This window comes from Strix aluco, chromosome 8, assembly GCF_031877795.1.
Source record: "Strix aluco isolate bStrAlu1 chromosome 8, bStrAlu1.hap1, whole genome shotgun sequence".
Taxonomy (NCBI): Eukaryota; Metazoa; Chordata; class Aves; order Strigiformes; family Strigidae; genus Strix; species Strix aluco.
The window spans coordinates 3,082,978-3,110,269 of record NC_133938.1 but is presented as its reverse complement, the minus strand read 5'-3'; the positions used below and the strand labels follow the sequence as shown (position 1 = coordinate 3,110,269).

Sequence of the window (27,292 nt, the reverse complement as noted above, 5' to 3'; positions counted from 1 at the left end):
CTCGCCTCCACCTCACCGCCGGTACGAGACTGGGAGCGGGAGGGAGCGGGAGGGAGCGGGAGGGATCCCCCCCGGTCTCCCGGCGCCTTTAAGGGGCGGGCGGCGGGGCGGGAGCGGCGGCGGGGCCGGCTGTGGCTGCGGCTCCCCCCGCCCCGGTGCCGCGGCCGGCCGGAACTCGGTGCGGCGGCCGGCCATGGTGAGGATCGTGACGGTGAAGACCAAGCCGTACGGCGACCAAAAACCCGGCACCAGCGGGCTCCGCAAACGGGTGACGGTCTTCCAGAGCAATGCTCACTACACCGAGAACTTCATCCAGAGCATCCTGGCCACCGTGCCGCCGGGCGAGCGGCAGGAGGCCGCGCTGGTGGTGGGGGGGGACGGCCGCTTCTACATGAGGGACGCCATCCACCTCATCGTCCGCATCGCCGCCGCCAACGGGGTAGGGCTCCAGCGCCGCGCTCCCCGACATTCGCCTTGGCCTCTCGGCGGGGAAGCGGTACCGGCCCGGGCCGGAGGCTGGTCCCGCTCCGCGGGGCTCCGCGGGCAGCGCAGGCCTGCGCGAGGGGAGCGGGGCGGGGTGCGAGCTGCCAGCGGGAAATCGCGGGCGCTTTGCGTGTCCGCGGAGTGGAAGTAAATCGGTGAACGACACGTCAGCGCGGGAACTACATTTCACACAGGAAAAGTCACTTGGTAGACTTAGAATCATAGAACAGTTCGGGTTGGAAGGGACCTTAAAGCCCATCTCGTCCTAACCCCCGTGCCAGGGACCTTCCACTAGCCCAGGTTGCTCAAAGCCCCGTGCAGGCTGGCCCAATACATCCAGGAGCAATCGGACATCTGCAGGTGCAGAGGTGGGGATTTAAGTGCAGCTTTCCTGTTACTGCTTTTTCTCTCTTTGGGTCATAGTTGTTTTTTTGCAGCTAACAGCACAAATCAGTGGCACGTCGTGCAGGGGGTGAGGTGCATTGGGTGGGGAGCAACATTCCATTCCGTGACGCTGGACTGCGTCTCGCTGCTGGAGGCTTCATCCCTGTTGATTCGTCCTGGCCCTGTCACTTGGTCAGCCCAAGAGGAGCCCAGCAGGGAATGTGATGGTGGTAGGGACAGCTGCACTGAAGCTGAATTTGGAAGGGGAGACTTTTCCCTACATTTGGTCTTTTCCAAAAGAAAATCATCCCCTTCTCCTGGGACACCTGACTCCACCTTGTCAGCAGCAAGCTTTCTTCCTCATAGACCCAACAAGGAGGGTGGCCTGAGGATGCTTGGTGGTTAGGGTTGGACATTAGGGTAAAACCTTTGAGTTACCTATTTCAGCTTCCCAGTGGCAATCAGATGCCTCAAGGCCTTTAAATGTCTGGCTTCTTTAGAAAAAATCAATTAGAGACTGCTGCTACCTTATAGCATAAAGAAGCAAATAACGGTCTAAGTCATATAGAAATTTGTCTTTCATGGGGTTTTTTTTGAGATGGGTGTTCCAACTTTCAGTCCATGTCCCAGCATCCCTTAGCAGCAGCCGCTTTGCTGTGTGCACCTGTGGAAGGAAGGGATAGTGCAGCCTTCACTGACAAGAAAAGCAGAAGACACTGGTTTATTTATTTGTTCTAAGAAGGGTTTGGAGTTGAAATGTACAGTGTTCGTGCCTGACTGCGTGCACAGACAGCACCTTGGATCCCTATGAATAAGCATGCTAGGAGATTTGTTCCCTGGGATAAAGCCTGGGTTTGTGCAGGTTTTTGGATGTGCACCCAGGGCCTGGTGGGATGTGGCAGCCTTCCAGGCACCGAGGAATTCGCCGTCATCTGCACCTCAGCTTGATTCCAGAAGTAAGCAAGGGCCTGGAGGTAGAACCATGCTGGAATTTGATTAGGTGTTTCCTTGGGAGAGGGTTGAGGGCCAGTCGCTGCTCGAATCCTCCTCCTAATCGTGCAGACACTCATGTATGGCAGCATTACAGTGCTGAGCTTTCTGCCAGAGTTGCAGAAGCAGGTCCCAAGGGGTGCACTTGCTAATGGCCATTTGCCTTGTAGTATTTTGTCCGCATGAATTCAAAGTGCTAGGACAGAATTGGCTCTAAAGTCGGAAAAATGTTCTGGAAAGGCAAGAAAGAAAATGGGAGGTAGGGGAAGAAAACAGGTGAAAAAGTATGTGGGATAAGAGCCAAGACACTTATATGAAGTGAGAAGTTTTACTTTTAAAAGCTTTTCATTCTGAATTGTTAATTTATAGAACAAGATACTGGCCATGGCCTGAGACAAAATGCTAGACTGTTTCAAGCAAAGATTTGGCAATATTGCAGCATTACCAGCCATCTACTGATGCAGGTTTTCTATACCTTTGTTGTAGCAGAACAGAGGTAGTGGTATAGGCTTGCCAGAGTGCTGTAATGCCATGAAATTACCTCATTTTTTCCCTGCAGAGATTCAAAGAGGACTGGCAGGTCAAAAGCACCGCAAAATCATAGATCTAAGTATCCCATTTAAAAAAAAAGAGGAGGAAAAAGACCGCCTAAAGGAGCATTGAAGAGAAGAGCAAAATATCCCCCAAATTCTTTAATAAATGAACAGCAGGTAAAGCCTGGGTAAGTAACCAGAAGGAGGTACAGTGAAGTGATCTACAGAATACAGAGCCATTGAAAACTTGATACACAACTGCTGGCTAAGTTTGAGGGGCACTGGCCTGGATAAGGCAGTGCAAGTATTGCATTGCCAAACTCAAGAATGGCAAAACCGTCAGGTCCCAAGAAATGGGGTGACTAAAAATAGAAAGTTTCTTTAGCAAATGCAAAATGCGGGTTTTTAATAAATTTCTGTGTACTTCCTCTCCTATTTTGGAATGGTTAGGGGATGCTTGCTCTCTGTAATTACAAGTTCCCTGATAGCTACCACAGTGTAGTTGAGTAAGAGCCCATGAAAATCCTGTTTCTTCACAATAAATGTGAAGTAACTGGAAGTTGCCTACCCTTCAACCCTTCTGTTGACCGGTAAGCATGTGTACTGCAGAACAGGGAACACATGGTAAGTTGTTCTGGAGACTGTGGTTTTTTTCTGAGTGCTGGGGCTCTCAGAGGGTCTCCTGATTCCAGCAGCCAATTCTCAGAGAATGACTGTAATTTCATGCTGAGAAATCCTGAGTAATACAGAGAAAACTCCAGAGGTGGCTGCACTGCCCCATCCGGACACTTGAACTGACTGCTGTTTTGTCTGTAGAGAAGTGATTATTACAGTGCATGTGAGGGAGTGGTATATAGTTACAGCATGAATGTGATAAACTGAAAACAAGAAGTAAGAGTAAAGATATAATGAAGATAAGTTTGGGCTACAGCCTTTTCTGACATAACTCTCCCGATTGCCTGACTGACAAGGTATGTTACACCAGGCTGTATTCACTCATCTGAAGTCAGCCAGCCAGCCACCTGCGCCAAAGCAGGTGCTGAAAAACTGTATTTATGGCCCTAGGGATTAAGAGGTGATTGGATTAATACTTTAAAATCATGTGGTTTTAAGATCTGGTTGAATGGTCCTCTTGATCCCCAGGAGAAACCTGAGGTCCACAGTTTATGATTGTTAGTTTTACAAGGTAAAAAGAAAGGATGCTAAAGTGAGTTTTAGTGCTGTCTCCATCTGGAATGGTTAATATATAACTAAGTACTTATATTTGACTAGCAACAACTTAATTTGTAGTTGTGCGATTAAGGAATGTTTATCCTGTTTATGAGTTTGCATATATATAAGTCAGCTAAAATAGAGGTGGTTGTTTTTGCCCTTCTCAGTTGGCATTCAGTGTAGCCTGCCTGCTTTGTTTTGGTCTGTTGTGCCAGGTTTCCTTCATGTTTTTCCCACATAGTTAGCGAGTCTGACTCTTTAATTACATGAACAAAAGCTTAAAAGCTCCTTGTTGGAGCATCACCTGTCAGTGTAGAACTGTGGCTGTACAATAGCTTTGTGTCAAAAGCATGCAAAAATTACAGATTTGAAGGGATAAATCTAGATGTGATTGTATAGCTAGCACCAGATTGATTTTCTAAGTTGTCACCTGCTATTCAACAAATCTACTGTGCCCCTGGTTCCTTCTTAAAGAAACAGATTTCAAAGTACTGCAAAGTAGCTGCGTTAAAGCAAATTGCTTGAAGGCGTTTTGAATGCCAGGCAGTGCTTTGCATGTTAAATACTAGCCCGGTTTTGTTTTACTGCTGCAGGACAAACGGTGCTTTTATTAGAAATACTGCTCTCTACCCTAGAATGTTTGGTTTCCTGGCTTGGCTGCTATTAACCTGTTTTTCCTACTCAATTATCCCAGGGAAACCAAGTGTTTAAACTCTGTTGCATTGCTCAGCAGCTCTTTATTTGCCACTGCTCTACTTTCGTAGCTCTGCTCCCTTTTTGTGTGCTGTTCTGCCATCCAGACCAGTTCCCTTTCAGACGGTGCTGAGCCTGTAACAAGCAGTACGGTGCGGTGCAGACTTGGGGAGCCATGTTCTGGTCCTGGCTAGAGTGTGCCCACGTTCCCAGCCACAGCATCCCAACTGTGGAAGGGGCATTGTGAGACCAGCACATCTGTGATCTGCTTTGGGCTTACTGATGGGAGGTGTTCGTTAACTGCTCACCCCTGTTTCAGCCTCACTTGTTTTTCTTACCTAGTTTTTAAGAAACCTGTCACTAGCGTCTCTTCTTGTTCGTGTTTCTGCACAATGATGTGCAGTCAGCCTTAGCGTTGTTGGTTTGCAGACCTTCATCCATTCAGCAATCAGCATCCTTATCCTGAAGAATAGAATCCCTCAGTCCTCAGGGTCAGATCTTCTCTTAAAGTAAAAAAGCTCCTGGTGTTAAAAACATCAAACTAAAGTGATGATAAAGTTCTTCCAAAAAGCAATGCCCACGTACCAGGATTAGACGCAGCGATGCTAGATCCTACAGCCCATTAAGAAAAACCTCAATTTCTAGTCCTTCTGTTTTTCTCAGAAGCAGAAGGGCAAATTGAGATGCGGTGTCTGAAGTAAGGAAATAAATACAAACTATGCCATCAGCATCCCCATGCAGATATATCCTGGCTTCAGATTGTGATGGGTTTTAGAAGATAACCATGCATGCAGCAGCTCTTACAGCTCGGAGACTGCTTTTACACTAGCTTAGCCTCCTTTTGCCTGTAAAGTTAATTGGCTTATATTGGTTTATAATTGAAGGTTATTAAGGCAGTCGTCAGGTTGTCCAGTTTCAGGGCCTCTTTGGAATTTTAAACTCTGCAATAATGAAACTCCAGTTCAAAGGAAGACCTAAGGTGCTTTGCAGTTAATCTCTGCAAATCCAGCAGACGGAGTTGAAATTCATACTAACAAATGTTTAACTGCAATCTCCTGGAGCAATGACTCCCTATAACCAGAAACCTCAGCTCTGGCTGTGCTGGTAGGGCAGCAGGATGGAGTGTAATGCCTTCTCGTTGTCAAGGCAAAGTTTGGGATAGGTGAGCTGGACTGAATAGGTGCTGCTTTTATGTTTTATGCCATGTCTGAGCTGCACCAGGATCAAGAAACGCACTGTGGTGGGTCCTTGCCACCCCATTGTGATTCTCTCTGACCTAGCCAATGTTTTGGTTAATGTTACAGCTGCTGAACTGGAACATACCTTAGAAATAAACAGAAATAACATAGAATATCAGTAAGAAGTGCAAAAACAGATGCATAGGCAGAAGTAATAAAATATGAATGTGATATGTACATTTATAATCACAATACAAGTTGTATTAAGCAGCAGATTTGATGAGTAGACTACAAAGGCTGTTGGCTTATCATCCAGTTATCCAGAAAAACAAATGTTATTCCTAGATTTGTAAATAAAGTGGTTGTAAGTGAAACCCAGGAAATAAAGTCTCTGATCTGGGGTACCACCCCTCAGAGGGGTGCAGTCTGCTTGGGGGGGGACTCCAGCAGGAATGACCTGAGGTTGGGCAAATGGGGCCAGTGAGGAAGAAATGAACATAGCCTAGAGGTGGGGAGGATGCTGGCAGTCTGCAAATGTCTGCAATGATGCTGCAGGCAGAGAGGTAACAAATTGTTCTCTGGCCTGCTGGGGAGAGGGAAAATGCAACAGAGGAGGTTTAAGTTAGACATTAGAAAGTGTTTTGGAAGCTTAAGGCTAATGAAAGGAGTGTGTTGCCTGGGGAGGTCACTAAATCTCTGCCTGGGAAAGCCTGTAATGAGAATGGTTTGGGTAGGGTTGACTACAGCCCTTCCAGCCCTCTTTCCTGCTGCTGTACTTCAGCTGCTTTTTACCCCTGGGCCCACAGACGAAGCTTCTCTAGCACATCCTAGTAAGTCTGTGAGAAAACATTCGTGTATGTCTCTCCCTCTCCCCTTCTATCCACACTGTCCCCTGCTACGTATAGACACCTCACTGTCTTGTGTACGTACTGTGGGTTACCGGCTTGCTACCAGACAGCAGCTTGGCTCTGTACACCTCAAACCAGAGCTTCTGTCCCTGACCCTGCAAGATTTAACCAGGTATGTCTCTGCTCCTCACACCAGCATCTGGCCGAGCCAGCCAGTACCCTCCCTCCGCTCCACAGCATTGTCTGCATTTTGTAATTCTGGATTTTTTGGGTTCAGGTGCTGGTTTCTAACATGATCCAGGGACAGGGGCTATCTCTCAGCAGACTGGGGCCAAAAATCCCAGAGCATTCCTGGGTCTGCTTGAGGTAAACCAGCTGGAATGTCTCTCCTGTTCCCCAGTGCAGAGGCAGGACAGCAAACGCCAGGGCAGGCCGAGGTAATGTGCAGATTTGGGTGTGCTTTGAAAAGCCGACCTTTGAACAGAAAGTTTCTCAATCTTGGTTGCTGTTGTATACTTCTCTCCAGGCAAAGAGAGGATCAACCCTGCAGGTGGTGGTTTCATCCCTAACCCTGCCTCTGCCACCCATCTTGCTTGTCTCTTAATTTTAACCAGGGTGCAGTGTAGGTACAGAACAGTGTCTCTTAATTCTGGAGTGACTCGTATATCCATGGTTGCATGTAAGGGTGCTCGTGCTGTCAAGATGGTCCCAGATATTTTGCCTTTCTGGATTTTCTACTTCAAAACCTGGATTTTTAATTAATTCTTATGGACACAAAGAGTTTTGCAGTTGGAACAGCACTCCTTGTATGACTAATAGGCTTGCAGTTGGTCTATTTATTTTACTTTGGCTCCATTTGTCTTGGCATTGCCAAATGTCACACACACAGCAGTGGCTGCCTGGACCAGAGTTGTACTCGGGCAGAAAGTGCGTGGTTTTGGCAGCTGAACAGCAGGGTTTTTCAGGGCTCCTGGCACCCTCTTACGGTGAGTGTGCAGGCAGCAGTGCAGGGACTAGAACTTTTCTGTGGGCAGGAGTTAGGGAAATGTGATTTCTGTCTTATGGGAAAGCCACAAAATAAGTGTGAAATACCTGATTTGACTCTGTTCCCTGGGATTTCATGCTGTGTACCTTTTTTCTGTGTACCATGCAGAAAGCATGGTACATCTGTGTACCACAGAAAAAGAGCATAAGGACATAACACCCATCACCCTACGGTTGCTGTCAGAAAAATTCCTGAGAAGCAGGAAAAAGTTTGCATCTAAACACAACTCCACAGTAGGGTACGTTGACTTTATCCGCCCGCTGAATGGGGAGAGAGAAGAGTGAGAGAGAAGAATGGGAAGAAGCTGAAAGGAGAGGAGAAGGGCTGCTCACGGAGGAGGGGGCATCCTGCAGTTTGGAGAAGCCTGACCCAAGGGTGTTTGCAGGGGATGAAGAGTGAGAATTACTTTTCAGTCTGGCTTTTGCACAGTGGGTTCCCCACCTCCCAGCTGTTTTGCTTGCCTGGATGTCAAAATACAAGAGTGTAGCTTGGAGGAAGGTTGTGCTGCAGGTGGGTTAGTGTCGGCATGGGAGGTTGGGAGAGCCCAGCTGCCTGCTCCCAGGCTTGGGGAAGGCTCCAGACAGCCATGGCCCCAAGCAGGTGGGATGAAGGAAGATGGCAGAGCTCACATAGCAGGAGAGGGGAAGGGGCAGGGAGCGACAGTATTGAGCTCTGCAATGTTTTGGTGAAGTTTAAGTCCTCTGAAAATGTCTTGTCTTTTTACCGTTAACCAAATTCAACAATTCATAGTTTTAACTCTGTTCTGGTATGTCTGAAGTGCAAGACAGTAAAAGGGGACCTTTTACTGAGGTACTGCCTACAGCAGACTGGTTGTTTGGAGGGGGAAATACTCTCACCAGCCTCTGACTGCCATGAGGAATAACAAATATGACCACAAGGAAAAGTTAAGGAGATTGGGGTTGTTTACTGTAGCAAAGAGAGAGCACTCAGAGTCTATATGCTAAAGGATTTTTTTAATGTGTGAGAAGTTGTCAGGAGGAGGATTATGATCAATTTGTTTTCTGTGTGTCAGCTCAGGACTTAAACCACAGCAAGGAAGATGTACAGCAGATTGTAGGAAAATGCTTTTAACTGCCAGGGCTAATTATGCATTGGCATGGCTTACCTGGAGAAAAAGATTTCAAGAACAAGTTATAGCAGCTTTCTGGAGGATGCCCTAGGTGTATTTGATCCTGCACCAGTGCTGGGGAGGGAGCAAGATGACCTGCTGTATTCCTTTCCAGCCTGTAAGTGATCTGTAATGATCACAGGCATCCAAGCAAAGCCTCCCAAATCACAGATCAAATGATCTTTCCCCAGTCTCTGCTCCAGACCTTAAGGTGGAAAGGATCCACCTTCGGCGAGCTTGTTTTCACCTCTGAATCTCTGGCCAACCGCGTGATCACCAACCCCTGTACCAGTCCTGGCTGGCCTATTACTGGTGATTTAGTTTATCCCAAATAGTGATGCCCATGTTGCAGGCAAGCCCTGGGACCAGGTGAGTGCCCCAAAGCTGGCATTGATGGATTGTTCTTGTCCCTATGCTTTACATGCACTAGCTCATCGCTGAATTTTGTATTTCCTTTGATAGAGTGTGTTTCATATTATGTATGTAAGCATGGCACTAATGACCAGCACCTTCCTCCCCAGCTTAATTTAGTTTGATTCCTCTGTCCAGTACACGTGCACTTAATTACACGCACAAATTCCTAACCCTGCATAGGCCTTTTCCCTGCCAGAAAGTCCACGTGCATCTCCTCCGTGCAGCCTCCAGAGCTGGTAGGTGGCCCGTGCCCTCCTCCTGTTACTTCACGCTGTGGCATTTCGCAGGGCAGTAAGTTTATCTCACTGGGAATAAGAAAGGAAAGAGCTTGCTTAGGCCTTTTCCTGCCAGGGGACTGGCTGGTGTGAGGCTCCTTATGGCTCGTTTTGGGAGCTGGGTTTTGTTTTCTGTGCCACTAGAGGGAAGCCTGTGCCTTTGCATGAAATTAAAGGGCGTCTCAGCTGCGGGATGCTGAAATAGCATGGGTGTATAAAATACAAACCAATTGTTTCTAGCTGCGTATCCCAGGCAGTCTCAGTGTTTGTGTGAAATATGTGTTGTCCTAGTTCTGCAGTACACGTGCCTCTGTGTGGTTTGGTGGGGAAAAGAGAGGAATTAAGGAATCAAATTCTGAGCCTGTGCAAAATAAATTGCTTCTGGGGCTCTGGATGGATCAGGCAGCTTGGTTCACGTGCGCTGTGTTCAGGCCAGTGCCCTGCAACGGCCTGGCTTTTGTCTAAGCCAGCGCTTGCCCCTTCGGCAGGCTTGGGTAGGTGGCTGTGTGGGGCAGCAGCCTTCGAGGTTCCCACAGATGGCTCGGAGAGCTTTGCTTTCTGAGAGCAAACCTGAATTAAATTCCCCTTCCTTGGGAATTAAATTCCCTCCCTAGGGAAGCTCACCTGGCTCCTCGGCTCCCTTGGGGGGGACCTGGTTGATGCATTCACAGAAGGTCAGGAGGAGCCTTTCTCTCCAGAGGTGTTTTTCTGCCTTCAGCCATGAGGTTTCCCCTCAGTCTCATACAAATTATCCAGCCCGATTTTAACCTACTGATGCATATAACAGGATCTCTTTACCCCTTGGAAGAAATTCTGTCAATTATTGGAGCAATGACAGAATCGGCACCTCAGGAAACAGTCCCCTGAGTGTCTTCATAAATTGTCACAATTCAGCTGTGTACACATCTCCTTTTCCCACCTGCTTTTTGATAATGGGACAAACTGAGTCATTACAAAGTGTATGTTCTTTAATTGCTCCAGTAATACCTATAAAGTGTTTCCAGCAGCTCGGCAGAGGACTCTGAGTGTTATTGAAGAGGTTTGGAGGAAACTGATGTCAGTCTAGCAAAGTTACCTTCCCCATGTTTAGGAAGATGATGCTTCATAAAAGTTTCTTGGTATCTGAGTCTCTTCTGTATGTGTTCAAGCTGCTGCAAAATTAATAGCTTTTTCAGATGCAGTTTTCCAAAACATTTTAATAACTCTGGGTGCATATACTGCCCTTGGTGAGGCTTGTGTGGGCATTCAGTTGAAACTGTTTCTCTTGTGGCTTTTTAGCTACTCTGGGTTTTTCTTAATGAAACAAAGTTTGACCCACTGTTCATCATGGATAATGTCCCTGTGCTTGAGAGGGAGCCCATGGAGAAGTCAGGTTGTCAGAGCAGGAGTCGTGTGAGCAAACTGTAGGTAACAGATCTGTTGCCTTCCATTTTAAGAGTGACCTTTAACTTGCCAGACTTTGCAAAATAACTCTAGCAGAGTGCTGCCATGCCCGCTGGAGGCTTTACCTCCCGGGGACCCACCGCCGCGGGGAGCGACGTGACGGCCGGCCCCAGCCAGCGGCCTGGCTCTGCCGTGCAGATCTGCTTGGCTGGCGAAAACGCCGGGCTCTGCACCGGGGCAGCACATCAGGGCATCCGAGCAGAGGGCCGAGCTGCTCCCCCCGTCACTCCGGGGAATCGGATCCACTGACGGTGCTGGGCTGCGGTGGGTGATAGCACAGAATGGCAAGGAGCTCTGCCAGTGGAAAACAGAAGATGATGAAGACGACAAAAATCCCCTTTTCCCAGCCGTTTCAGTGAGGGACGGCAGTGTGGAATTGTGTATTCTCCGTGACATTGATCCTCCACAACAAGTGCAAGAAAACGTCTTCAGTTACAGAAACCACATTCAGCTCAAGGTTCAAGGAGCTATTTTTGGGTGCTCAGCAGCTTCACTGAACTTCTGTCTAATAGGTGGGCCATTCCTGGTGTCAAGATTGATTTTTGTATTTTGGCATAGTTTACTTTTTAAATGCATTTGTATGGAAAAAGAACATGGAAGACGCTCCTCTGCCTGTGTTGACCATGGCAACAGCTCCTTACAACGATCAGAAACCAGGAACCAGTGGATTACGGAAGAAGACCTTTTATTTTGAATCCAAGATGAACTATTTGCAGAATTTTATCCAGAGTATATTTTTTTCCATAGATTTAAGAGATCGACAAGGATCTTCTATGGTAGTTGGAGGCGATGGGAGATACCTTAATAAGTCTGCAGTGGAACTGATAGTCCAAATGGCTGCTGCCAATGGGGTTGGTAAATGTTAAATGACTACATTCCTATAGTTGTGTAGCTGATAAATGCAGAAAACATAATAAATTAGTCACTACGAGATTTAATTTCCCCAAAGACTATACTCAACTGCTAATAGTTAACTTTTTAATGGAAAATCATTTTGGTAGTACAAAAATGACTCTCTTTTAATTTTTAAGTGATGCAGTTGAAGTATGTGGGAATACACGTGCAGCAAAGAAAATAAATACTGCTGGGTTTTTGTGTGTTCTCATTTTGTGTTTTGGCATGCTGCAAGCTCTTGGCACCTGTGGATTTCATAGTCTCTCCATCAGATCATAAAACCCTGATATTGTTACGAAGTGAAGAATTGGTGGAGCCATGGCTCGCTGTTCAGTGGCAGCTCGGCAGAAGCTCCTTCAGCACTGGTCTGAGCTGCTCAGCAAATGAAAAGGCAAAACACAGGGTTGTTTTGTTTTTTTTTTTTTTTTTTTCCTCAACAGGTGTAAGTTGTGGCTGTTTGATAAATACTCTGGGAGCCTTTGAAAACTGAAAAAAGATGAGAGTTAGCAAGTGAGTGGCAACCTTTACAGTGGTCTCTGATAGTGCTGGAAGTCTGTGTTTCAGAAGCAGAACAGAACACTTGTCTGTTTGCAGTAGAGCACGGTTCATGCACTGCAAGACTCTTGGGCACTGAAGTTTTCCGTTTGCTTTTTAAGAAAAAATGACTCTGCTATCTGTCCTGAGTCTCTTAGTGCAGAGCAAAACTTTATGCTGAGAGACCTGGCTCTTAGGAATTTGTTTGACGGAAAAACTTAGCTGATCACAGCAGGGTAGTTTGTAATGAATGGATGAATAGGAGGAGAGATTTTTTTAATTATTTTTTTAAAATCTACATATTTTCCGTTTTGGAGAAAAAAAAATCCTTTGGCATTGCAATTTAATGTGTTCCTCTTAAGCCGGTGTATGGAATGAGCAGAAGAGCTGGAAAATGTGCACAATTTTCCTGCTGCTTGGACTGCTTGACACTAGGACAGATTTTCTGCTGGTAGAGGCTGATCTTCACCAGCTGAGACTTTTCTCATGCATTTCTTTCCAGTGGTGTGGCCCATGTCTGGCTAAAATCTAGTTTCACTGCTGGTTTTGATATTTTTCATTGATTGTTTTTATACAGTCAGGCTAGTACCTGCGACTATCTGCGTTGTGCTCATCTTGCGCTATAGAATAGAAGGGATGAGTCCAAGGATGTTTTCAAAGATAAATAACCACAAGAAGGGGATGTATATTGTGTTTTGAGTATGCAAAAAATCTCTTTGTTGGTGTGTGGCAGAGACAGGTACTGTTACCTCTACAAATGTGGGATCAGCAGGATTTCCAAATTGTGCCAAGCACACTTGCTACATTGGTGGCATCACATTGCATGTTTTAATGATGATTATTTAGGTTAAAGGAAATGACCAAGGTGGTTTGTCCACTTAACCTGACTTCTGAAAATACAAGTGGCTGTATTCAGAGACTGTAACTGTGGCATAGTGTATAGCATTGGTACATCTTGTGGTGCATCTCTTTTACAGAAAGGGGACTGGAGGGGTGTGCTGATGACATGATGGAGCTGTAGACACCAGCTTCCTTGGCCTGGAAAACGTGTTTTTGGTGTGAAAGCAGCAGCCTACATCACTGGGGGGCAGGGGGGGGGCTTCAGGAGGTCTCTTTCATTGACTGTGTGCATCTTAATGGTGCTTTCAGTAAAACCAGGGTTTGCTTGGATTGTTTCAAAGTGCTGCAACCCAAAATCGCTGCACAAAGTGGGTCTGTTTGTGAACAGGTCTGTTTTGAGCATTCTGTGAAAGGTATTTCTGCATCGTTACATCCTTTGATTTTTCTCATAAGAAATTCCAGGGAATTAAAAAATGATTAAGTGTAAATTGCTCCACAGCCGCTACACTGAGCGACTTTTTCCAGTGGTTACCACAAAGGATTTAGCATTGGATGGGAGGGGAATGACAGCTGAAAACCTCTGAAAGCCAAGGAGGACCCCCAAATCAGAGGGAAGTTTGTGTGGAGACAAGTTTTTCTTCTTTGCCTTCCTTGCTGCAGGAGCAGTGATGCACATGCAAAAGCCACAGTTCAGATGTGCAGGGAGGATGGTTTGGGTAAGGACAATGGATTTGATGTGTTCACCCAGCTCTCCTGCAGCTGCTCTGTGGTTTGGGAGGGAAACTTGCTTGTCTTGCCAGTCCATCACAGCATCCCTTGAGCTGCACACGAGGTCTGGCGGAGCACTTCCCCCCCCTCGAAGGGAAGCTGAGAAACAAAAGATGACGTTTTAGAGAGGATTTTCCTGGAGACTGCATTAATTCTCGGTGAAACTAAAGGAATGAGACTTGGAGGCTGGAATAAAACATGAGACAAGGTGTGCTGGCTTGGACTGAGAATGGGGGAAAAAGCAAAACCCGTGTAGGTTGGGCTACTTCAGATTAAATGTATGGTGTAATAAACTAGTGCAATCAGCCTGGCAGATGGGCACTGTGAGGGCTGGAATACTACCTACTATGGCCAGCTGAAAAGAAAGTAATTCACTTTGGGTTTGTAAACTGCTGTTTCATATTTATGCTTGTTGTTTGCTAGAGGTGCAGTTCTTTCAGCGGTGCCTCGCTTGCCCAGCTGGTCTCTGACAGCTGTAACATGTGATAACTGATCGGCAGCAAAGCTGGGGCTTAGCACCAGGCAGTGCCGCGGGAGAGGAATCGCAGTCATCCAGTGCCCTTGGCTTAGCACCGAACGCGGACCTTCAGTCTGGGAGCGCTGCCTTTTGTTTCCTGGTTTATCTTGTGTTTGAATGAAGTTATTCCTCTTTTCTCCGCCGTATACAGGGTCTAATCTCCTCGGCTGATGGAGAGTAGTCTGGTATTTTTTAAAATCTGTCACCTCATTTGGGGGCTGTGGTAAGGAGCGTGTTCTTCCAGAAAAATATTCATCTTCCATTTTATTACATGAACTCCAGCAACTGGATCCTGATTACTTTGTATTGCTTAGCACATTGCTCTGGATTTAATCTTGGTGATATTACTAAATTTATGGGAAGGAGGTGTGTTACCTGGTGCGAGTAAGAGAATCTGCAGCTGGTCCCATGGGAGTAGTGACAATGACCGATTTTTGTTTTGTTTTGGCTTCTCAGTCCCATTGTGTCTTTTGAAAGCAAAGTTCAAGACCATAACCAAAGGGGTTTGGGTTTTTTTGTTGCTTAGATGCCTCTGGAAAGCTCAGCTCTTCAGTGCAAGCTGCCATTCCCAGTTGAGCTGCAGCATTCATAAAGAAAAATGCTAAAAAGGCACAACAGAGCAGGGTCAGATGCTGACCTTCACTGTATGCAGTGGAGAGCTTTGGCAGCCTCCCAGGAACAGGCTGTTTGCTTGCAGAGAAGCAGCACCTCTGCCATCAGCACGGCTCCAGGGGGCTCTGGTTTACCTGTTGCCAGCATTTGGGGTTTTGGGAGTTTTGCTGGTTTTCGGATTTGGGACTCACAATAGTTTGTTTTGCTCTTTAATTTTCAGATTGGCCGCTTGGTCATCGGGCAGAACGGCATTCTCTCCACCCCAGCAGTGTCCTGCATCATCAGGAAAATCAAAGCCATCGGTGGCATCATTCTGACGGCCAGCCACAACCCCGGTGGGCCCAATGGCGATTTTGGCATCAAATTCAATATTGCCAATGGAGGTAAGGTCGCTTGGTTCGGGTTGATTTGCTTTGTTTGGCCATTTCTTGTGTTGACCCCAAGGAACCTAATTTAACTGTCTTAATATCACAGAAATCCAGTGCCCTGAACAGTGGGTTTCCCTAAACAGAGCAAGTGATTGATCTGCTCCCCTCATACCCTGATATTTCTCTCCAAGGGAGGTATTTCCAGCCCTGGGTCTTTTGCTGTACTTCTGAAGTGCACCTCTCTTGCAGTCTGATTCTTTAATGTCTTCCCCCTTGACCATTTTGTCTTGCAGGTCCTGCTCCTGAAGGTATCACGGACAAAATTTTCCAAATCAGCAAGAAAATTGAAGAGTATGCAATCTGCCCAGATCTCCAGGTGGACCTGAGCACCATTGGGAAACAGCAGTTTGACTTGGAGAACAAATTCAAGCCATTTACAGGTAAATGACTGTTCTTTCTCTTGGAAAGTTTCCTCTCAGGTGGGGTTGGTGTGGACCTGCTGTGAATGGGCAAGGACATTTGGTGTTTCTGAAGGACGGACAGAGCCATTCTGACCTCTCCTTCTCATCTCTTGGATAAGCCAAGCAAGAACATTGGTTCTGATCACCCCCCTGGCATCCTGTTTTGCTTTTTTTTTTTTTGCCTGCATCTTACTTTGTGTAGATACTTTAATTATATCATTGTTTCTGTCCTATAAAAAGTTGTACTAGTTAGGTAAATCTGATCCATCAGACTTCACTAAAATCAGAAACTGTTTTGTCTGTAAGGTTACCATTGACGTGTACTTGTGAAACAGACAGCTCTGCAGTTAAAGTGCATTTTTCTGGTTAAAAATTACAGTGTTTAGTCTTTGTAACTGATTTTTTTTTTTTCCATGGTTTCACATATAAAAGCTCTCTCTGTGAGTGGGAAAGCCATTACATTTCACACATGACTTCTGTCAATTAGCAGTGAAATATGAAAATACATTAAAAAAAGACTTTTGAAAAACACTTACTGCAGGTATTTTTTACCATCTCCTGGTGACCTGTGCTTGTAATTAAAAACCCCCACAATTAAATCAAAAGATTATAAAAGTTGGTATTTCTCTCAGTCCCCACTTCTATATAGTGTGATTTTTATGTTAATGGTGTTTTCATGGCTCTGTGTTTATATGGCCTGTTAGTTGCAAAGGTGCAACTCTTTCAAACTATTAGGTGCACAGTTCTCTTTGACTTTGGAAATTGGAGATCTGATTTTTTTTTTTTTTTTTTCCCCTTTTAATGCCACTCTGCAGGTAAGTGGAGTGGGACTGAGCCCTCTCAAAAGAAGTCCAGGGAGCTGTAGCTGGGAACAGTGTTTGTCTTAAGGATTTTGTTGGTCCATTTGGTCTGTAACCCAATTAGCAGTGACAGCCTGTAATTAAATTCTTAATATAGGACCATTATTATTGTCTTTATGAAATGATTCTGTGGGATGTTTAAAGGCTTTATGCTGAGCCCTGGCCCTTTGCACTGAGGACTGTCAGCACCCTGCCACATGTAGCAAAATTGTTTTTCTGCAAAGATTTCAGACTCTTGAGAATTGGTCTCTTATTTACTTTTTTTTTTCTAGTGGAAATTGTGGATTCAGTAGAAGCTTACGCGAATATGCTGAGGAACATCTTTGACTTCAGTGCGTTAAAGGAACTGCTTTCCGGGAAGAACCACCTCAAGATTCGCATAGATGCTATGCACGGAGGTACGGGTGGGCTTGGGTGTGTCTGGCGCTGGGTGTCCCCGGGGCTTTGCCATCTGCTTCAGAGAGAAAACTTTCTTCTGGTGTCTACATCCATCATTTGTAAATTTGTTTCTTGAGTTCTGCAACATGCGTTTTTCTTTCAGCAGGCAAACTTTTTACAGCTTTACGTTGTTTTCTTTTGTCAAATGTTTGGACTTGGGAAATGTTGGGGGTTCGGGGCGGGGGTTGATGTATGGCTCACCCATGTCAATCCACACCTGAGAGGCAGAGGATGATGCTGTGATCCGAGCTGCCCTGGCAGACTCGGCATCAGTTCATGTCCCATGGAGGTCACAGTGGTTAGCCAGAGGTCTGCCCATGGGTATTTTGAGTACAAAAATGGGACTATTGGAGTGTTCTATATCATTTAATCTACATGCCAAGCTTGTGAGTCTCCGTAGACATTTTCAAGAGTTCCTTAGCTTTCTTAGCATCTTGTTTCCCTTGTCTCCAGGCCATTCCCATTCTTACGCTCACTTATTTTTTATTGTCTACATTACTAGCTTTTGAGAGCAGTAAATCCTTTTGTACTGCGGGGTGCCTGTGAATCCCACATGCGTTTTGTTCTGTTATATGGGACTGTTGTACTAATGCCTCGGTGAACTCGGGGCATAAGCCCTTCACAGGGGGGTCCTGGCTCGCGCGCTGAGCCCTGGCATAGGCTCATCCTCACTTCTAAACCCATGAGTGGTCTCTTTATTTATCAGGACAGCCCCTCAGCTGAAAAGCTTACTTTGACAAGAGCTTGTGTGCCTGGATGGGTCAGGCTTAAGCACACCTATGTGCTACTTGGGGCTTTTGATGTGAGCATTTCTGTTTTAGTACCTTAAACCATATAAACTGACCCAAAGTGAGCAGACTGGACGCCTGGGTGGTTATGTGGCTGGTGCAGAGCTGCCTGAGGGCAGAAGCTGACTCCTTTCCTCTTCCTGTTTTGCTGTGATAGTTGTGGGCCCTTACGTAAAAAAGATCCTGTGTGAGGAGCTCGGAGCCCCGGCAAATTCAGCTGTGAACTGCACCCCGCTAGAAGACTTTGGTGGCCACCATCCCGACCCCAACTTAACCTACGCTGCTGACCTGGTCCAGACCATGAAGACAGGAGAGTACGACTTCGGAGCTGCCTTTGATGGAGACGGGGTAAAGGGGCTGTTCTATATTCACCTTTTTGCCCTTTAGTCAGCTGTGGGGGACTGACTGCTCAGCTGCTTTTAGGCAGAGGAGGACAAAGGCAAAGACCTTTTTTCTCCTTCTCTCCCTTCTGTAATTGCAAATAGAAGTGAACCACTTGCTGGAGTTTGCCACCATGGCAATAGTTGGCTACTGTGTGAATAATGAAGTCCAAACTGTATTTAAATAGCTTTAAAGGCTGTGAAAAATCAGCAGGAAGGTGAAATACTATACAGGTGCTGCTGTTTAACTTCTTCAAAACTCTGTATTTATTTCAGTGCAGTCAGAAATCTCTCCGAGTTGTTGGGTTTATAGGCTGCGCCTGCCAAGTAGAACAACTTTGTAGCCTTTTTGTGCTAAGCAGGGATGAGAGCTGTTTCTCTCTTGTCTTCACCAGGATCGCAACATGATTCTTGGGAAACATGGCTTCTTTGTGAACCCCTCTGACTCCGTCGCCGTCATCGCTGCCAATATTTTCAGTATCCCTTATTTCCAGCAGACTGGAGTGCGTGGCTTTGCACGGAGCATGCCCACCAGCGGGGCTCTTGATAGGTACTGTCTACCTCTGTGCATGGTGGGAGAGGGGAGGGGAGCCCTGCCGAGGAGAGGGACTGTCCCTTTTTTGTGGTTTACCACACGTCTGTAGTGGGGAGCGAGCGCGTGGTCTGCCTGAAGGGTGAAGCAGTGCCAGGGCTGTCTGCCAGGGGAACCAGTGAAGTTTAATGAATTAAATCCTGGTCTGGGACATGGCAGAGCTGGGCTGCGCTCTTGGCTCTTTCTCTTCTCTGCAGATAAGCCCAACCAATGGTCCTCCCCACCTTTTTTTTTTAATTTTAAAGTTGATAGTGATACTTTCTTCGTTAAATGCTTTGAGATCTACAACTTAAAATTGCTTTAGAAGAGCTACGTGTTCGTATTTATTCTTTGGTTGCGCATCCCACCCATTTCCCAAATGTTATACGGGGATAAAATAGAGAATTGCTGTACAAAGAATTGTTTATTGTAAAAAAACCAAAGCAGTGGCATGACCTGCCTTCAGTGTTACCCCAAAAGAGATGCTTGGTAGCAACTGAAGCTCCTGCTGCAGTTATTTCACATGGGAGCGCTAAGAGTCCAGCTGTGATGTGACTTAGCCTTCTTACCTTTGAAGGGTGGCCCACGCTACAAAGATTGCTTTGTATGAAACTCCAACTGGCTGGAAGTTCTTTGGAAACTTGATGGATGCAAACAAACTGTCTCTGTGTGGAGAGGAAAGCTTTGGTACTGGTAAGTCAGCATTACTGATTTCACCAATGATGGTATTATTGCTCCTCTTCGTTCTTTATTGTGCTGGGTCGCTTGGGATTTGTCTTTTATGTGTAGTTGTTAATGCTTCTTAAATAATAAAATAAAAAGCTTGCAAGAATCACTGGTGGAAACGAACACAATGCTAAAAGTTTTGTGAGGCAAGAGCTAGTTCTTTCAGTTATTTAGGAAGGCATATGTAGATACGCAGGAAGTTTAAGGGCCTCTTTACTAGCCCGGTCATTGAGTCTATGGGGATTAAGTGCAGTGTTAAATGTATTTTTCAACTCTTGGTGGCCAGGAAAACCTTCTAAATGTTTTCATTTCTGGAAAGAAATATGGTTTGGAGCATGCAGTTTTATTAGGGAAGGTTTCAGGTCACTATTAAATCTCTGAGCTTAATAGGGCCCTCATTTTCCTCTTCTAAAAACAAGGTATGATTTATAAAGTTTAAATTAACACTTGCCTTTGAACAGTCTAAGCAAGTTATTAGGTTACTGAGAAACAAAGTGAACATCTTAAGGAATTTACTAGGGGTGTGCACGTGACACAGAACTATTATTTGTGGAGGGAAGTTAAAGTGAGCAGATTTCGCTCCGCGTCGGAGTGGTGTGCTCCAAACACGCAGAGTTCCCGGGAGGCCTCGACAGTTTCTGACTTCTCCCGTGGCATCTGCTGCGTGGTTTTAACGTCCTGACTGTGGAAATGGGACCTTCCCTAATTCATGCACAAAGGCTGAGTTTTATCTGGTCTGAATTCTCCCCGAGATCTCGTTTTTCCTATTTTCTAAAGACCTCTGAAGACAGGGGCAGCTGATAGGATATGCAAGGCAGAGGGTCTGGAGGGAATTTCGGTTGGATGATTTCAGGCTCAAACCTTGTGTGTTTTCATCCCACCATCCCATATTTCAGAAAAACATTTTAGCCTGTGCGTGGGTGTCTTGGGGCAGGGATGGCCTTAAGTCCCCAAATGCCTGAACTCAAGTGCTTTGTGGAACTGGGGTGCACAACTTGACATGAAAGGATTACCCCAGCTTTGCTGTGGGTGAGGAAATGGCATCATGGACTCTGTTTGAAAGCAGTTTGCTCTGGGGCTGAAGCAATCTTCAGTGACAATATTTTTGCAACCAGATGCTGTTCTGATACATGGGATTTGGCCTCAGGTTGGAAGGAAAGGGGAATTTCAGAAAATGTGGTATATCTGTAAAGAAATCTTGAAGTAAATCATGATTAAAGAAAGATTTTGGAGTTTTTCCCTGAATGATTTCAGCATGTGTTAAGTTTATGTTCTGGACTTTGGCTAATGAGAAGGTAGTGGCATTTTGGTAAATAAATAAAAAACAAAACGCAGCAAATGATTCATGGAGCTGCTGATAGGAGATGGTCTCTAATGAGCAGCTTTCTAAAATTGTTTCCATCTTTTATTGTATGAGCAATGAGCTCATAGTTTCTCTCCATCCCCCAGTAGGTAAGTGACTCTACATTACAAATAAAAGTTTCTGATTCCATTTGCAGTGGGGGCTGAGACACAGGTTTGGGATTTTGGCCACGCAGCATCACATCTGAGTGGCCAGGGACTGAGGCAGTTGGGGGGGGGACAACACACGACACACAGATTAAGAAAAGGCTCAGGAGTGTTGGACACCCCCCACCATGCAAAGGGGGTTTGTCCATCTGGCAAATAGGCTTTAAGGAATGAAAAGGGGTGAGGAAGGTTGTTTGATGGCAAGTTAATGAGGAGTTGTTTGGAGCTGAACAGAATGTGAGTGCTGAAGGGGAGCGAGGTGAGGGAGCAGCCAAATAGACCCAGTAAAAATTGAAACAAACTGTGACCCAGTGGGACTGGAGTCCAGGAGCAATTAGAGTAATGCGACATGACAGAATTCCTGCTTGCTTTCCTGGGTATTTTATTCCAGCAATAAGTTGATACATCACATGGGACTTCTGTTTATTTAGCATTCCTCTCCATCACCTCTGTACAGCTCTCTCCGCTGTAAAGGACCGTGAGGATAATTTATCGCTGCGTCCACAATAGTGGGATTTGTGCAAAGCACCCCGTAACCCAAGCCCCAGCCCCCAGCCTCTTTCCCCAGATGATTGCCCACTCTGGCAATTCTTGGGAGGGTAGAACGGCAGCTCAGGAGTGCTCTCTGCGTTAGCAGCTGTACCCTGGCTCCTTGGGATTTCATTAATACCTGGTTGGAGGTTTTCCAGAGCTCAGAGGATAAAACTCAGAAGCTGTGCGTCTGTGGGGCACAGCAAGACACAAGCCTAGAGCCTGGCTTGGATGTATTCTGGGCTGCCATTTGATCCCTCATTTAATTTAGGTGCTCAGGGTGCTGTCTAAGTTGCAGCACCCTCTCGGGTTTCCCCAGGGCCTGGGTGCTGTGCAGCCCCTGCCCCGCCGCTGGCAGCCCCGGTCCAGCTCACCTCCAGGGCAAGGCTGGGCTGGTCTCTGACGACCACCTCCTCTCCGTTCGTTCAACTCTTGCTTTGGAGGGGTCCTCTTTTAGCCAAAACAGGGTCTTTTACAGCCTTTCAGTGCCTGGTGTGTGGGAGCGAGAGCAGGCACGAGCCGCTCTCGGGGTTTCCACACGTGAACGAAGTCTCTCCTTGTACTGCTTGTTGCCGTCCAATGAGCTGCTCTTCTCTCCGTTGCGGCGTAATTGCAGAGTCGTTAGGGTTTGGCATCCTCAGCGAGGGCTGACATTTTTCTTGGTGCTCAGCCAGAATATGTGCTGATCAGAGCATGCTGATTTGGCAGACGGTACGTGACAGCTGCTTGAAGAGGTTGATGTTAGTCCTTCCTGAGCTGTTCCTTTGCATTTGCCTTTTTTTTTTTTTTTTTTTTTTGATGACCTTTTTACTGTGCATTCCCCATTACTTCCTTGGGAACAGAATTAAGGATCTGTGAACAATGAGAGTGTGTGTGTGTGTGTGTGTGTTAAAAGGGGCCAAATGTTTTATTTGGGCTATAGCTAAAAGCAGATGATATCTTGAACCGTTTTAGCAATACAGCAGGGTTCGAACTCATGAAATGCCTTCCATTTGTGAGCTTGCACGGCTGCCAGTTGGCTGGAGGAGAGGAGACAAGGTAGGGCCATAGCACGGACTCTGGCGTGAAAGGAGGTGGGAAATGTGTTTGTGCTGTGGCTCTCTGCAGGCTCCGACCACATCCGGGAGAAGGACGGGCTGTGGGCTGTCCTGGCTTGGCTGTCCATCCTAGCCACTCGCAAGCAGAGTGTGGAGGACATCATGAAGGATCACTGGCAGAAATACGGCAGGAACTTCTTCACCAGGTGGGGAAGGTGCTCCTGACGCCTCATGCTCGCCTCTGTGTTCATCCCTCCAAGCTCAGAGCCCCAAGCACTGATGGCACCAGCCTGTGCTACTGCAGCACTGCTTGGTCCTGCTGCGGGAACTTAAACCTCCCCCAGCAGTTTGCTGCTGCAGGCAACATCTCTGGGTTAAACTAAACAGTAGGTATTCACCTTGACCTTTCACAATGTCCAGTTTAGGATTTGTTACTCTAAACATAAATCTAGTAAGTACCAGAGTCTGCAAAAGCTGTACATTTTATATATGCAAGGTGTCTTTTTTTCTTTTAAGAGTCTTTTTTTGCCATTGGAACAGTATGTTTCTTGAGACCACAAATCACAAGTTAATTTGTAGTATCTTCAGTGATGGCAATGTCTTACTGAACGGATGCCCAGCTCCTAGGTCATTATTTACGTGGCTGAGTTTCTGACCAGTCCCAAATACTCCAAATTAAACTGCAGTAGGTGTGAAAGATGAAAAGGGAAGGAGTGAGAACAAACCTGCCTGTAAGCAGGGGTGGGAACACCGGCTGGAGTGAAAGCATCAGGCAGAAATCTTTAAGCTTGGAAGACCTACATGAAAATTCCATCTCGAATTGCCAAATGAAAGAACGTGCCGTTTCCTTTTTTCTTCTTCTTTTTTTTTTTTTTTTTTTTTTTTTTACCCCCCACCCCACAAAGCCAGCATACATCTGAGGCATTTAAACCTGTGGAAAAAATGCCAAAGTCTAGAATAAAAAGGCAGTCTTGTAGCACCAGACATATGTCTGCATAGCAAGCGAAGTGCAGCGGAGGCAGGGTAGCAAGCCTGTGCGTGCTTCACCCAGCCAGCCGGGCAAAGCTCAGCGGCGCAGATCACACCGGCAACGGGAGTACAAAGTCTGGGATCCCGACGTGCGCCTCAGCCGCTCGCTGCTGCCTCTCTCACCTGGGTTCATGAGATCAAAGCTGGCGCTGGTATGTTATCGTGTGCTGCCATCACACCTGCATTTTGCTGTGGGACACGCACAAGGATGTTCAGGCAAAATTGTTATCGTGAGGAACCTGCTGAGATCCTATCGGCAGGATTTAGAATAAATTCTTTGCAGTCAGCATTGTTGGAGCCTAGCCCTCTGTCTTCGATATGCCTGGCACAAGGCAGCACCATTTGTGTTTTCAGCTCTCCCAAATCCAAATGCCTGTGATACACTGCAGTGTATCCCACGGATTTGTGTTGGGTTGTAGCTATATTGCTGCACAGATCCTCCTCTCTCCTCTTCCTGTCCTCTCCTCCAGCAAGGGCCTAGAGAACAGCTTTAAACTCCAACAGGGGAGGTTTAGACTGGATATTAGGAAAAAATTTTTCACAGAAAGAGTGGTCAGACAGTGGAATAGGCTGCCCAGGGAGGGGGTGGAGTCACCATCCCTGGGTGTGTTTAAGGGTCGTTTGGATGAGATGTTGGGGGATATGGTGTAGGGGAGAACTTTGTAGAGTAGGGCTGGTGGTTGGACTCAATGATCCCAAGGGTCTTTTCCAACCTGAATGATTCTGTGATTCTGAGATCTACAGGGAAGACCGCAGTGTTTAAGCAAGAGCGTTACAAAACGTCGCTGCTCATTACAGCCTCCCCTTCCTAATCTTTGTGGTGTGGTGACTGGTTGCAGATATGACTATGAAGAGGTGGATGCAGATGCAGCTAACAAAATGATGAAGGATTTGGAGACTGTGATGTTTGACCGCTCCTTTGTGGGGAAGCAGTTATCGTGTGGTGACAAAGTCTACACGGTTGAGAAAGCTGATAATTTTGAGTACAACGATCCCGTGGATGGAAGCGTCTCCCGAAACCAGGTGGGCACCCCCCAGAGGGGTGTTGCGCTGTGTATTTTGGGCTTAATCTTTGTCTGTTGCATTTGCACCTCCTGTAAAGTCAAATGTTGCATTTGTCCCTTGGAAAAATCTTTTCTGCCCTGTGTTTGCTGGTGGGATCCTGCCCTGCGGGAGGGAAATTGCTGCCTTGGAGAGAGGGAAGGGCCTGGAGGGAGCAGAGCTTCCCTACAGCTGCCCCAGGAGGGGAAGGAGTGACGGCACTGAGCTGAGGGGGATCCTTCAGGCGATGGGTCAGCAGCTGGGAAACGGGTTGTGCTGAATGAAGTGTTGAAGAACTCCACTGAAGCACGAGGCGCAAACCCTCCCGTTCAGGTTTTGTCTTGTCTCCAGCGCTAGAGCCCCAGGTTGCTGCAAGCAAATCCTCCCTAGATATGTTTGTCCTTGAGGTGGTAACACTCCTCATGTGCTTGTCCCCGAGAGGGCAGGCAGCAGGGCAGAGCGGCTATGACGGGGGATGAGGTTCCAGGCTCCAGAATTCACAGGGGTATTAAATACATGTGAGATGAGTAACCTGTCACCAGAGATCATTGGAATAAAAATGTCCTGTAGATCGATTGGTTTGAGAGCATCATGTGGAATCGGAGTGGGAAGGAAGAACGGGGAAATCCTGCCTTGCCTGTGGGGTGATAGGAGCGTTTTCCTTACGTCCTGCCTTCATGGAAGAGCAGTGGGTTGGTAGTGCTGTGTCTGACACAGAGTCGGGCCCTGGCTCTTGTTTCCAAGCAAGTGCTGGGGCCGGGGAGCTTACAGCAGCAACACTTTGGGGTTCAGGAGCTTTAGCAAATTCTCCAGAGTGGGTTAGGAGGGACACTACCTCCTCTGGGATTCAGAGGGGGATAACAGAGGGGCCTTCTGTGGCTCCCTAAAGAGGACGAGCTCAGGGATCGCGCAGGTCAGGCATCGCCACGCTGGATCTCGTGGCAAGTACCACAGGTGCCCAAGAGACGCGTAGCTGAGGCTCTTCTTCTCCCCTTCTGTCGTACCAGGGCTTGCGGCTCATCTTCTCCGATGGCTCCCGCATCATCTTCAGACTAAGCGGTACCGGCAGTGCTGGAGCAACCGTGCGGCTCTACATCGACAGCTATGAGAAGGATACTCAGAAGATACACGAAGACCCACAGGCAAGTGCTGCATCTCAGTTGGGGCACCGCTGGCACCCAGCCTTCCCAAAAAGCTTAAATCTTTGCTTAGCACTGCTTTGCTTAGGGCTACGTGGAGGTGCTAGGAATTTTGGAAGCAAGGGCTTTGGTATCTTTAATCCCAATATAAATAGATTTATTAAAAAAAACCCCTCTGTGTGAAACTTAATTACTCAAGCATGTCCAGAGAAGGGCAATGAAGCTGGTGCAGGATCTGGAGCACAGGTCTGATGGGGAGCGGCTGAGGGAACTGGGGGGGTTTAGTCTGGAGAAGAGGAGGCTGAGGGGAGACCTCATCGCCCTCTACAACTCCCTGAAAGGAGGGTGCAGAGAGGGGGGATGAGTCTCTTGAGCCAAGGAACAAGCACCAGGACAAGAGGGAATGGCCTCAAGCTGCGCCAGGGCAGGGTCAGACTGGCTCTTAGGAAGTATTTCTTTGCAGAAGGGGTTGTTGGGTGTTGGAATGGGCTGCCCAGGGCAGGGGGGGAGTCCCCATCCCTGGAGGGGTTGAAGAGTCGGGTTGACCCAGCGCTGAGGGATCTGGTGGGGTTGGGAACGGTCAGGGTGAGGTTCATGGTTGGACTGGAGGATCTTCAAGGGCTTTTCCAACTGAGATAATTCTGTGAACAAGTGTTATTTACTCAGAATCCCTCCCAGCTGCTCCTGCAGTTGCACCTTAATTTTCCTGTGTGTTGATGTGACATCTGTGGCTGGGTGCAGGTGTGGGGGGACACTGTTTCAGTCCCAATCTGACCACCTAATTGAAATGTTGCATCATTAGGGATAAAATGAGCTCATTCCTGTATCCAGTTTGGGAAATACTGGTTTAAAACAAATAAATGGGGGTAAAAGGATGCAGTTGTATATAAGATGACACTGATGTATTAAACTTAGTGCAGAACACAAGTTCTTTACAGCATCATTTAAAAATGCCGTTGACTTCTCTTGTAGGCACGGGAGGAAAAGAATCCTCGTTTTATATTCCCCAGCAAACCAGTCTTTGAGCTCTTTTTGTCTAACTTACTGTGCCTCTATTGATAAAAATACTAAAAAACCCCCCACATTCTGCGAGGCACGAACTAAACGATTTAACGTCCTGTGCTGATGGCGCAGTGAGTTTGGAGCGCGGCACAACGAGGGTGGCAGCAGCAACCCCGGAGTTTCCTCTCGGAGTTTCCCTCACGGCACCGTTCCTCTCGCTGGGAACCTGAAACGGTCCCTCCCTCAGCAGCACCGAGCTTCAGGTGTCCCGGGCTGACCCCCGCCGCCCGCGAGGGAAGGGTGGACGCGCCGGGTGGAGGCTGCTCGGGGTTCTGAGCCATCTCTTTCCTTCCTGCAGGTCATGTTGGCACCTCTCATCTCCATTGCGCTGAAACTTTCACAGCTGCACGAAAGAACCGGCCGCACCGGTCCGACCGTCATCACGTAAAGGCTTGGTCAGACACCGTGCCGGAGCGCACACCGAGTGAAGGAAGTCAGCCTGTCTCCCCTTTTATTGTCAAATCTGTCACTAACAAAAAGAATATTAATTTTATCTCTGTATTTAAGAACACTATTGAACTGCGAAGGATAGACAATAAAACCAGCCCCTGTCAACACTT

General features: G+C 47.0%; 1 protein-coding gene across 1 annotated transcript; it reads left to right on the top strand.

Moving 5' to 3' along the window:
* Positions 1 to 151: 151 nt before the first annotated feature.
* PGM1 (phosphoglucomutase 1) lies at positions 152 to 27,292 on the top strand. The gene is made up of 11 exons (XM_074831828.1): positions 152 to 439; positions 15,013 to 15,175; positions 15,454 to 15,600; positions 16,754 to 16,879; positions 17,865 to 18,055; positions 18,483 to 18,637; positions 19,236 to 19,351; positions 22,532 to 22,667; positions 24,330 to 24,513; positions 25,539 to 25,673; positions 27,031 to 27,292. Exons 1-11 carry the CDS (start codon positions 194 to 196, stop codon positions 27,118 to 27,120), a joined length of 1,689 nt encoding a protein of 562 aa, XP_074687929.1. The 5' UTR covers positions 152 to 193; the 3' UTR covers positions 27,121 to 27,292.